Here is a 12,381-nt window from a genome sequence, read left to right as displayed (position 1 = left end):
CCATCTTCAAAAAAGGAAAAAAATGGATTCAAGAAACTACAGACCTATCAGCCTGACCTCAATACCTGGGAAGATTCTGGAAAAGATAATCAAACAACGAATCAGGGAGCACCTAGAGGCAAGAAAAGTCATTACTAAAAGCATGGAATGGTTGCTGGAATTGGGTATGTTTAGTTTAATGAAGAAAAGGACGAGGGGGGACATGATAGCAGTGTTCCAGTATCTCAGGGGCTGCCACAAAGAGGAGTGAGTCAAGCTATTCTCCAAAGTGCCAAAAGGCAGGACAAGAAGCAACGGATGGAAACTAATCAAGGAGAGAAGCAACCTAGAACTAAGGAGAAACTTCCTGACAGTTAGAACAATTAACCAGTGGAACAACCTGCTTCCAGAAGCTGCGAATGCTCCAACACTGGAAGTTTTTAAGAAGAGACTGGACAGCCATTTGTCCGAAATGGTATAGGGTTTCCTGTCTGAGCAGGGGGTTGGACTAGATGACCTCCAAGGTCCCTTCCAACGTCGTATTGTTGTTGTTGTTGTTATTATTATTATTCTGACATGGTAGAAATTCCTATACAGGGCAATTCACAATTAAAGCAATGAAGGGATATTTATTCTATTTATTATTAAATTTTAGGCAGCCAAGGCAACTTGTGGTATTTTTAAATAGTCAATAATAGCCATGTCTCTGCTAAGATTCTCATAAACCCACTATCTTTCCTTTCTTTAACTACATTTTAACCTCATCCTACTGCCAAATTACAATAGGAGCCAAACAAATGTTAGAAATAGATCTGTTAATCAGGACAGATTATAAGTTATACTCTGATTTTGAAATACACTCTCGGGGGTAACATTCTATGTTTCCTAAGGAAAGCTATTCAAAACAGGAGCTTATTCTTACCATTAAAAGTAAATAGCAGTGTCTTTTTAGTTTCAGGCAGTTTCAAAGGCTGGCCTTCCCTGGGTGAGAACAAAAAGAAGCACTGGTAAAAGGATTTTAAAAATGACCACAAAAAATGGCAACAGCAATATCGAGTAAGTTACTCCATAGTAGGCTCCTATTTTAGGTGAAGCTGCACAACCCTGGCAGCAAAGGTTATCCTACAATATTATAAATTGTAAAACTTCCTGAAAGAAGGAGAATCATTAACCTATGGCAACAAAAAAAATCAGGAGTCTGGTAACCTCACTTGTAATTAATATATTTTATTAAAAGTGCAATAAAATAATATTTTAGAAACCATTATTTATACCACTTTGTTATTGTCTGTCATCCTCCTCTAGGGCCTAGTAAAAACACTTATGAGTCCTGGGAGACCTTCCCATCAGAAAGCCAATTAGAAAAACAGGAGAAGAAATCTAGCAACAGCTTCTTTAGTCATTATCTCAAAAGATTAAGTTGCCCAGGTGATACCATCCTAGACACCCCTCCCCTGCAGAAAGAATGTAGAATCTCCTTCATCATCAACAGAGGATCTGTCATAGTGATTTATCCTATCTATTGAGCAGAAAATAAGTTGTAACAGATCCTAGCCTGAATCTTAAACGTAGTAAACATTTGTGGTAGTTAAATGCTGTAAACATTTAATGCAGCATTATCCACCCTATAATGATATCTGCACAATTATTGAGAGATAAGCCATTGCAAATGCTCATGTTTTGAATAATTAGAATAGGAATTAATAGTTGGGATACTAGTATCACATTGAGCTCTTTTACTTAATGCCCTTGCTCAAACATCTCTAACATTTTATTCAACATACTGTAAAACCTGCTCTATTGCTGAAGGAATAGTCATTCCCAACTCATCACTATTGTAACCAGAAATATACAATACAATAGATGTCATACTATGACTCCTAAGCTGAATTTCTCCTCTAATTCCCCTTTTGCAAATTGTAGAGCAGTATTCATTTGGAAATACAAAAGCAATTTTTGTGCCATACTCACTCTTGCATAAGTTTTGGACCGGAAAAGTGGTCTGAAAAATGTATTGACTCAATCTTATCAGCATAATGTGTGAGGAAATGGATCATCTACCAAGATAAAAAGATTTAAAATATTAAACATAGGAGCACATTTTTATTAATGTATATACCATTGGGAAAGGCTAGCTTCACTGTTTATGCAAGGCAGGTAGTTGTTGACTTATGAAGGCAATTGGGATCTGAGTTTCAGTCATTAAGTGATGCAGTCATAAAATGCGACTACATTGCTTAAATATGGTGACCTCTGCTACAGTTGCAAGAAAAAGTATGTGAACCCTTTGGGATTACGTGGAGTTTTGCATGGATTGGCCATAAAATGCGCTCTAAACGTCATGTAAGTCACAACAATAGAAAAACACAGTCTGCTTAAAATAATACTACACAAACATTAGCTGTTGTCATGTTTTAATTGAACATAAGATGGAAACATTCACAGTGCAGGGTGGAAAAAGTATGTGAACCCCTAGCCTAATGACTTCTCCAAGAGCTAATTGGAGCCAGGAGTGAGCCAACCTTGACTCCAACCAGTGTCATGATATTGGATGTGTTGCTGACAGCTGTCCTGCCCTTTAAAAACACACACCTGTTTTGGGTTTACTGGTCTCAAGAAGCACTGTCTGATGTGAACCATGCCTCGCAGAAAAGAGCTCTCAGAAGACCTACGATCAAGAATTGTTGACTTGCATGAAGCTGGAAAGGGTTACAAAAGTATCTCCAAAAGCCTTGATGTTCATGTGTCCACGGTAAGACAGACTGTCTACAAATGGAGAAAGTTTAGCACTGTTGCTACTCTCCCTAGGCGTGGTCGTCCTGTAAAAATGACTGCAAGAGCACAGCGCATAATGCTTAATGAGGTAAAGAAGAATCCTAGAGTGTCAGCTAAAGACCTACAGAAATCTCTGGCACATGCTAACATTTTTGTTGACACATCTACAATAAGGAAAACATTAAACAAGAATGGAGTACATGTGAGGACACCACGGAGGAAGCCATTGCTGTCCAAAAAAAATATTGCAGCACGTTTGAAGTTTGCAAAAGAGCACTTGGATGTTCCACAGCACTACTGGCAAAATATACTGTGGACAGATGAAACCAAAATTGAGTTGTTTGGGAAAAACACACAACACTATGTGTGGAGAAAAAAAGGCACAGCACACCAACATCAAAACCTCATCCCCACTGTAAAACATGGCGGAGGGAGCATCATGGTTTGGGGCTGCTTTGCTGCCTCAGGGCCTGCACGGATTGTTGTCATTGATGGGAAAATGAATTCCAGAGTTTATCAGGACATTTTGCAGGAAAACGTACGACCATCTGTCCGCCAACTGAACCTCCGCAGAGGATGGGTGATGCAACAGGACAATTTATTAATTTTATTTATTTATTAATTTAATTTCTATACCGCCCTTCTCCCGAAGGACTCAGGGCGGTGTACAGGGCAATAAAATGCAATAAAAATACAATATACAAAAGTTAAGATAAGAATTAAATAGAATAGCCCAATTGCAGTAAAAGTTAATTAAAATTACAATTAAAATATCCCAAACCCATCAGACCAGGCCGGCTTGTTCAAATAGGTGAGTTTTCAGGTCACGACGGAAGGAGCGAAGGTCAGGAGCCATCCGGAGCTCAACCGGTAAATGATTTCAAAGGTCTGGTGCGTCCACAGAGAACGCCCTCCCCCTGGGGGCCGCCAGCCAACACTCTCTGACTGACAGCACCCTGAAGAGGCCCTCTCTGCGGGAACGCACTGGACGAAGGGAAGTTGACACCGGCAGCAGGTGCTCCCGTAAGTAATCCGGACCCATGCCATTCAGCGCTTTATAGGTCATCACCAGCACCTTGAATCTCACCCAGAGGGCAACTGGAAGCCAATGCAGCTCGCGGAGTAGAGGTGTTACATGGGAGTATCGGGAGACCCCCAACACAACTCGTGCGGCCGCATTCTGCACCAGTTGAAGCCTCCGAGTGTTCCTCAAGGGCAGCCCCATGTACAGAGCATTGCAGTAGTCTAAACGAGAGGTCACGAGCGCATGAGTGACTGTACACAAGGCATCCTGGTCCAGATAGGGTCACAACTGGCGCACCAGGCGAACCTGGGCAAAGGTCTAGTCACCGCTCCTATATGATCTTCCAGGGAGAGCTGTGAATCCAGGAGGACACCCAAGTTGCAAGCCCTATCTACAGGGGGTAATACCTCACCCCCCATGGTTAAAGATGGAATAACCTGAATTTCCCGAGATGCTGGCACGTACAACCACTCAGTCTTGTCGGGTTTGAGCCGAAGCCTGTTCCTCCCCATCCAGACCTGAACCGCCTCTAGGCAACGGGACATCACATCGAGGGCATCACTGGGGTGGTTTAGGGTGGAGATGAAAAGCTGGGTATCATCAGCATACTGATGATACCCGACCCCAAAACCACGAATGATCTCACCCAGTGGCTTCATATAGATGTTGAACAGGAGAGGCGAGAGGAACGACCCCTGAGGAACTCCACAAACGAGAGGCCTTGAAGCCGACCTCTGCCCTCCTGCCAGCACCGACTGCGAACGTCCCAGGAGGTAGGAGGAGAACCACTGCAAAACAGTGCCTCCCACTCCCAATCCCCTGAGACGCCGCAGTAAGATACCATGGTCGACCCAAAGCATACAAGTAATTCAACAAAAAAATGGCTTCAACAGAACAGAATACGCCTTCTGGAGTGGCCCAGTCAGAGTCCTGACCTCAACCCGATTGAAATGCTGTGGCATGACCTTGAGACCGATTCACACCAGACATCCCAAGAATATTGCTACACTGAAACAGTTTTGTGCAGAGGAATGGTCCAAAATTACTCCAGATTGTTGTGCAGGTCTGATCTGCAACTACAGGAAATGTTTGGTTGAGGTTATTGCTGCCAAAGGAGGGTCAACCAGTTACTAAGTCCAAAGGTTCACATACTTTTTCCACCCTGCACTGTGAATGTTTCCATCTTATGTTCAATTAAAACATGACAACAGCTAATGTTTGTGTAGTATTATTTTAAGCAGACTGTGTTTTTCTATTGTTGTGACTTACATGACGTTTAGAGCGCATTTTATGGCCAATTCATGCAAAACTCCACGTAATCCCAAAGGGTTCACATACTTTTTCTTGCAACTGTATATGGATGCTGTGTTTGTGACCAAATGGGCTGTTCCTCAATGCCCGGTGGACCCACCTCTGTTAATGGAGACCATTGATGGCCAGTTGCTTCTGTCTGGGTCAATTAAGGCTGCCATGCAACTATTGAGTATGGCCATTGGCTCTCATGAGGAGGTCATTCAATTTTATATCACCTCTGACCTGCATTTCCCAGTGGTCTTGGGCTTGGCGTGGCTCCAGAAGCACAACCCTCAGATTTACTGGTCCCAGAATTTGGTTACCTTCCTCAGTTTACAATGTAAACTGATCACACCTGCCAAGTATGTGCAGGCCAGGTTCTGAGTCCCTCAGGGGTTTCCCTGCCAGCTGAATTGGTAGACTTTGCAGAGGTGGATCAATTGCCCACACACAGGCCATATGACTGCCCCATAGACTTGATCGTTTGTGCGCCTCTCCCAATGGAACATTTGTACTCCATGTCTGACACTGAGTTAGCAGCATTGTTTGACTTCCTGGACAAAAATCTGGCTCAGGGCTTTATCCAGCCCTCGTCTTTGCTGTTGTCAGTGCCAGTTCTGTTAATGAAAAAGAGGTTTAGGGAATTGAGACTCTGTTGCAATTATCGCAAATTGACCACCCTTAACCATTACCCTCTGCCCCTCATTCCTGAACTTCTGGAATAGCTCCAGGAAGCCAAACTGGACCTGAGAGGAGCCTACAATCTAGTTAGGATCCGGCCCGGTGATAAATGGAAGACAGCATTTGGCATTCGGTACGGCCACTTCCGAGTATACAGTCATGCCATTTGGGCTGACCAATGCCCCTGCTGTCTTCCAGCATTTCATGAATTTTGGGACCTGTTGGATCAGTGTGTCATGATCTATCTGAATGACATCCTGATCTACTCCCTTTCACAGAAGAGTCATCATCAGCACCTCCGTATGATCTTGCAATGGCTTTGGGAATATCGATTGTATTCCAAACTGGAGAAATGCCAATTTTATTGCTTCACCATCAACTTCCTGGGACATCACATTTCTCCTGAGGGCATTGCCATGGAGCCAAGCAAGATCAAGTCCCTGCATAGTTGGCAACCCCCACATCGAGCTAAGGATATCTAGTGACTCCTTGGGTTCGCCAACTACTATAGGACATTCATCCTCGGCTTTGCCTCCCTGACCGTGCAACTCACTTGGCTTCTTCAGAAAAAGACCCCGTTTCACTGTAGCACTCTGGACCAATAAGCTTTCCAGGCCTTGAAGCAAGCCTTTATGCAGAACCCATCCTGAAACACCCTGACTCACACCCTACATTTGTCATGGAAACAGATGCTTCCAACATTGCTGTTGGAGTGGGATTACTCCAGGCTCACGCGCCCGGCGGTACCCTCTTGCATTGCACATATTACTTGAGGAAACTTAATCTAGCTGAGGCAATAAACCATCTAGGAGAAGGAGCTACTGGCCATCAAGGTGGCGTTTGAGGCCTGGAGACATCATTTGGAAGGGGCCTGGCATCAAATCAAAGTCCAGACGGGCCACAACAATCTCGAATGCTTGCAGACTGGCCAGAAATTGAACCAACGGCAGGTTCAGTGGTCTCTATTTTTTACCAGGTTCAATTTCCGCATCACATATATCACATATATCCCGAGTGGTTGCAACCAAAGAGCAGATGCTCTCTCTCAAGGCAACCGGAATACTGCCACAAGCTTCTTCCCCTAGTACTTCTCTGCAGTTCAGAAACCAGTGGATTTACAGGCTCAGCTATGGGAGGATAACAGCATAATACATGAGTGGATCAACGACGGGAGGACTTGGGACCAAACTCCTCATGGACCTTCACTGAGGCACTCATGATCGGCTTTATGTTCCGAGGGGGCCGCTCTGGGGACTCATCCTCTCACAATGCCATGACAATCCTGCAGCTGGGCATTTTGGCCTCTTCAAGACTCTGAAGCTGGTCTCCTATACATTCTGGTGGCCCTGATTACAACACAACATCCAGGCCTATGTCACATCTTATGTACAGTGCCGGCAGGCCAAGTCAGCAAAGAGAGCCTCCCAGGTCTGCTCCAGCCCTTGCCGTCACCCGAGAGACCCTGGAGAGCAGTGTCCATGGACTTCTTGACAGACTTGCCCCCGTCTTCTGGGTTAATGACAGTGTTTGTGGTAGTGGAATGCTAAGATGGTGCATTTCATCCAATGCCGTGGTTTGCCAACAACCCCACCACAACCTGCATGTTCATTCAGCATGTCTTCCATCTGCATGGCCTACTTGATAGGGTCATTTTGGATACGACTCAATTTACGGCCCGGTTCTGGAAAGGGCTGCTGAAGGCCTTAAATGTACAAATATGTCTGTCATCAGTGCATCATCCAGAAACAGATAGTGGAACCAAGAAAGTGATTGGAATCCTGGAAGAATATCTGCATTGCTTTGTGAATCAGCAACAGGACAATTGGGCAGATTATCTTCAGTAGTCAAGTTTGCTTTCAAAAGCTCGCAGCACACCTCCACACAGGTGACACCTTTCCTAGCCAATGTTGGGTATCATCCTCAGCTTTTTCCCTTCATGCAACTCAACTTGCCCATTCCCGCAGCTAACGAGTATCTTGCAGAGTTACAGACTGTCCATCAATTGGTATGATGGCAACTGGATAAAGCCAAGGTGGATTATAAGAAAGTCGCTGATTGGTCTTGGCATGATATGCCTGCGTTAGCTGTGGAGATCGTGTATAGCTGTCAACCAGGCACCTTCCATCAGACTGGCCTGCCAAGAAATTGAATCATCAGTACCTAGGCCCTTTCCCCATCGAAGCTGTCATTAATCCGGTCGCCTATCACCTGACATTGCTCCGCTTGCTAAGAGTACATCTGGTCTTTCACCTGTCCTTCTTGGTTCCAGAACGACCAGCCTGTCCACTCTGCCGACCAGAATACCCCCCACCGGAATAGCATGACAGAGACAGTGCTCCTGAGTACGAGGTCGCCAGCATCCAAGTTTCCTGTTGGCTGAAAAGCCAGTTCCAGTACTTGACTGAGTGAAAGGACTATGGACCAGAGGACTTCACCTGGGAGGATGCAGCCACTGTGCATGCTCCTGCTCTGATACAGGCATTCCACGAGCAGTTCCCTTCATGGCCACATCCTGCCTGTTGGACCCGGGGGAAGGGTCATGCAGTGAGGGATAGTGTTGTGGTTCCTCAACTGCCAGCAGATCTGGCAGCTGAATCAGATGAATTGGATGAGGGGGAAGGAGTGCCTGGGTTTGGAAGATTTTGAGGAGCAAGAAGACTCAAAGCCAGATGCGGAGCTAGGCCCATTTGCTCATGCTCAGGCAGAGAGACAGCTGTGTTGGGGGACTGAACTGAGCAAATAGGATGAACAGCTGGGGCCTGTCCCAGATGTGCATATGGGCAGAGAGAGGCGCGCAGGACAACGGAGGGCAGTGGAGCAGGTCTCCAGGAAAAGTAAGAGGCTCTAAGAAGCCACACCCTGGCTGGACTATAAAGAGGAGAGGTGTGGGAGGCGCCAGTTGCCGCAGGCAACCGTTCATGCTCCAGTATCTTGTTTATCTGTCGGATTTCTTTTGCCAGGATTCTTTGCCAATTCTTTGCCAGGTTTGTTGGCTTTCTTTGTGTTTGAGTTGAATTGCTAATTGAGCCTTCCTGCTGGGAACTCAGAGACTTTATACTTATCTTAGCCAAGTGGGAGCAGAGACTGCTACTGTTTGTTTCAACATCTAAGGGCTGTTTATCAGGAGTTTATTCCATAAACGCCTTGTTAAAATAAAAAGGGTTTTTTTCCTCATGAGTAAGCCATTGAGTAGCACTTGCAAAGGCTGGGTCAGAACAAATCGCACCAACTGTTGTCACCTTCTCACCAAGCTGCTTAGCAATAAGTTTTGTAGCTCATTCCAGCCTTGTGGAGGTCTACAATCTTGTCCCTCACATCCTTGAACAGCTCTTTGGTCTTGGCCACGGTGGAGAGTTTGGAATCTGATTGATTGCTTCTGGCTTCCAGGTGTCTTTTATACAGGTAACAAACAGATTAGGAGCACTCCCTTTAAGAAATGTTCCTAATCTCAGCTCGTTACCTGTATAAAAGACACCTGGGAGCCAGAAGTCTTGCTGATTGATAGGGATCAAATGCTTACTTCATTCATTAAAATGAAAATCAGTTTATAACTTTCTTGATTTCTGGAATTTTTGTTGTTGTTATTCTGTCTCTCACTGTTAAAATAAACCTACCATTACAATTATAGACTGATCATTTCTTGTCAGTGAGCAAATGTATAAAATCAGCAGGGGATCAAATAATTTTTTTCCTCACTGTAAATATTTTGGCTTTAACTAGCAATGAATTCTATGAGCCTAGTTAGTAACAAAACAAGTATGTCATGGATTTCTTCTATGGATGAGATATGACAAGGCATGACTCATTAACAGTAAAAAATGAAACAAAAACAAAGCATCAACCATCAGGTCGACATCACGCTAGAGATATTCTCTAGAAATGTTTGATTTGCTTCCACCAAAAGGATAAGTTGAACTAGTCAGATTTTGTTTCTGTGAAAATGCTGTGTACAATCATTATTTATAACTAATCTGTGAGACAAGTGGACATTTGCCCAGAATTATTCAGTACCTTCATAGAAGGGCATGATTTGTTTCAGACTTAACTAGTTATACCACAACAATACATAGAACACTCACTTACCAATTTTAGGCATATGCTTATTTCCAAACCTGAACGCTCAGTTTTTCAGAATAGTTCAAGACAGAAAATACTTTGTTTTAAAACAAGTAAACAAAACAAATAAGGATGTTCCAATGCATAACAATATGCAAACTTGTACCCTGGATGCTCATGAGAACTGAGCATTATCACAACTTGAATATTTTAGCTGTTTATTTTACATTACCTTCGTATCCATCATTCCTTCTGTGACCTCACCCATTTCCGATAAGATGGCCAGTGCTTCTGGGAGCCCATACTTTGCCCCAGTTTTGGGTTTATCACTGCAGAACTCACTCTGCCAAAAAGGAATTGCCATGTTTTAAGGTAAATCTGCTATTTCTTGCATAGTTAAATCTCCAATCAACCTAATCCAAACTTTGAGATTGATTTAAGAACTTAACAGCGAGAACAAGACCCTGCTCAACTGAAAGAACGATAGCTTCCGATTGCACAAGAAGAATTTGCTGCCTTTAGGGACTAATGAGATGTTCTAAATCTGGAATAAAAGAACTCATATTCCAGCATAATTTTGCACATTTAAAAAAGGATTACAATAGAGGTTTTAAATTCATATGTTTACTAAAAGGAAAAAAATACATATGAACTGAAGATACATATAAACAAAACGTAAAAAAAGCCCTTCCATCGTGGTCTTTGTCCCCAGAAGCTGTAACCATTTATTTAAGTTTCAACCAAGCTACAATAGTTCCCTGCCCAATTTAGCTATAAAATTAATTAATTAGATTGACACTGCAAATTAGACTTGTCACAAACTGTCCAATTAATTAATCAAGGCAATGTATTACGACAACATGTAGTTAAGACAGCCCTGGAACATTTATAAGCCTTCAGAAATAACATTTCAGAGTTTAATGTCGAGTTTGGAGATCCAGTCAGTAGCTGCCGTTGTTACACAGAGGAAGTCCTTAAAATCTCCTGGGTATCTTCTATTAGTGCATTCCCTCACTATATGTTGGATAGTCTGTCGGGGAGCCCCGCAATCACATTGTGCTGAAGGTGTCTTTCCCCATTTATACAGATAATCGGCACACACCCCATGAGTCGTTCTAATTCTATTGTATGTCACCCATATGTGTTGGGGTAGATTAAATCCTGGAGGTATACTATTAGGATTAATATGCTCAGAAATATCTTGGCAGGTATAGCTACTCCATGCTTCCATCCACTTTTGTATAGTGCTCTGATGTTCGGCTAGCAGCTTAAGCGCTGTGAGGAGTGGTGGATTTCTTGACTTTAATTGACATCCCTTAGGTTTTATAATGGCTTCTTTTTTTAAAAAAAATTGTTTTAACTGTTCTAACTTGTAAATATGAAATGCTTTTAATTGTGTGTGACCAGCCATACGCTAAATAAATAAGTAAATATAAGCCTTCATATGTGTTTTAAAATTCCCTCTTCCTTCTCTAATTACCAATTTTTTAAAAAGTCTTTCCCACAGCTCCAGTACATACCAGGTCCTGCATTTCCTTCTGAAGCCGTACCAAGGCTTTTCTTGTCCCAACAGCGAAAACGTAGGTATCCATATCATCATCATTCATAGTAACTTTTATTTGCTGGATAACAATAATGTAATAATAGGAATACATACATTATTTTGCACAGAAGGTCCACTAGTAGAAGAACAGTCCAATCATGTGGCAAAAGTATAAAATGCCCTGGATAGCAAATGTCCATTTAATCAAGATTAGGTCATGCTTAAGGAGAGTCTCAAAATTATTCTGAGAATCTCTAAAATATGGTATTGTATTTTCTCAATAAAAGAATAACTGCAGAACTCCTTAAAAGGCAAAGTAGGAAATACAGATGGACACTTTCTCATCAAGAAGTTACATTTTGATTTATTTTATATATTATTACAGAATACTGGTAGTGATCATTTACCAACAGTAATTGGAACAGGAATTGTAGAGCTAACATCACAGTAATAAAGCTGACAACAATCTGACTGGACCAATTTATACAACAATCCCGGGTGTTCAATATCCCATGATCCCATGATCAAGTGGTTGCCATTTGGGACCTCCTGATGGTTTCCCCACTGAATCTGCTTGTTTGAAGGTAGTAGTGAAGCTAGTAGAGAAGTGACTGGAAGATGCTGTGATGTCATGAGTTCAAGCCAGTTGCTATGTGCCTAAATCATGATCACATGGCTTTAGGGACATTGCATTGCCTGCAGATAGGACCTGTCATAAATATCCTTTATTCAGTGCTGTCAATAGTTGAACAAGTGGATGTTAAACAAGGACTACCTGTACTATTATTAGGGATCTGTACTACTACCTACTCTTATTTGCAGCATATCATCAGAATAATACAGGTAGTCCTCAACTTATGACCACATTTGAGCCCAAAATTTATGTTGCTAAGTGAAAAATTTGTTAAATGAGCCCACTGTACAACTTTTCTTGCCACATTTGTTAAGTGAATCACTGCAGTTGTTAAATTAATAACAGGGTTGTTAAGTGAATCTGGCTTTCCCACTGACTTTGTCAGAAGGTCACAAA

At 42.7% G+C, this 12,381-nt stretch overlaps 1 protein-coding gene across 2 annotated transcripts in view; it reads right to left on the bottom strand.

The window, feature by feature from the left end:
* Window positions 1-12,381, bottom strand: part of CCDC47 (coiled-coil domain containing 47) — a 44,034-nt gene that overhangs the window by 12,081 nt on the left and 19,572 nt on the right. For both annotated transcript variants that reach the window (XM_081343806.1, XM_081343807.1), the window contains exons 7-10: window positions 11,329-11,430; window positions 10,041-10,151; window positions 1,951-2,036; window positions 902-960 (exon numbers count right to left, since the gene is read on the bottom strand). In XM_081343806.1, the coding sequence (XP_081199932.1) occupies window positions 902-960; window positions 1,951-2,036; window positions 10,041-10,151; window positions 11,329-11,430 (358 nt within the window). The remainder of the gene's footprint in view (window positions 1-901; window positions 961-1,950; window positions 2,037-10,040; window positions 10,152-11,328; window positions 11,431-12,381) is intronic.

This window comes from Vipera berus (assembly GCF_964194415.1).
Source record: "Vipera berus genome assembly, chromosome: Z".
Lineage (NCBI taxonomy): Eukaryota > Metazoa > Chordata > Lepidosauria > Squamata > Viperidae > Vipera > Vipera berus.
This window is presented reverse-complemented; position numbering and strand designations above follow the sequence as displayed.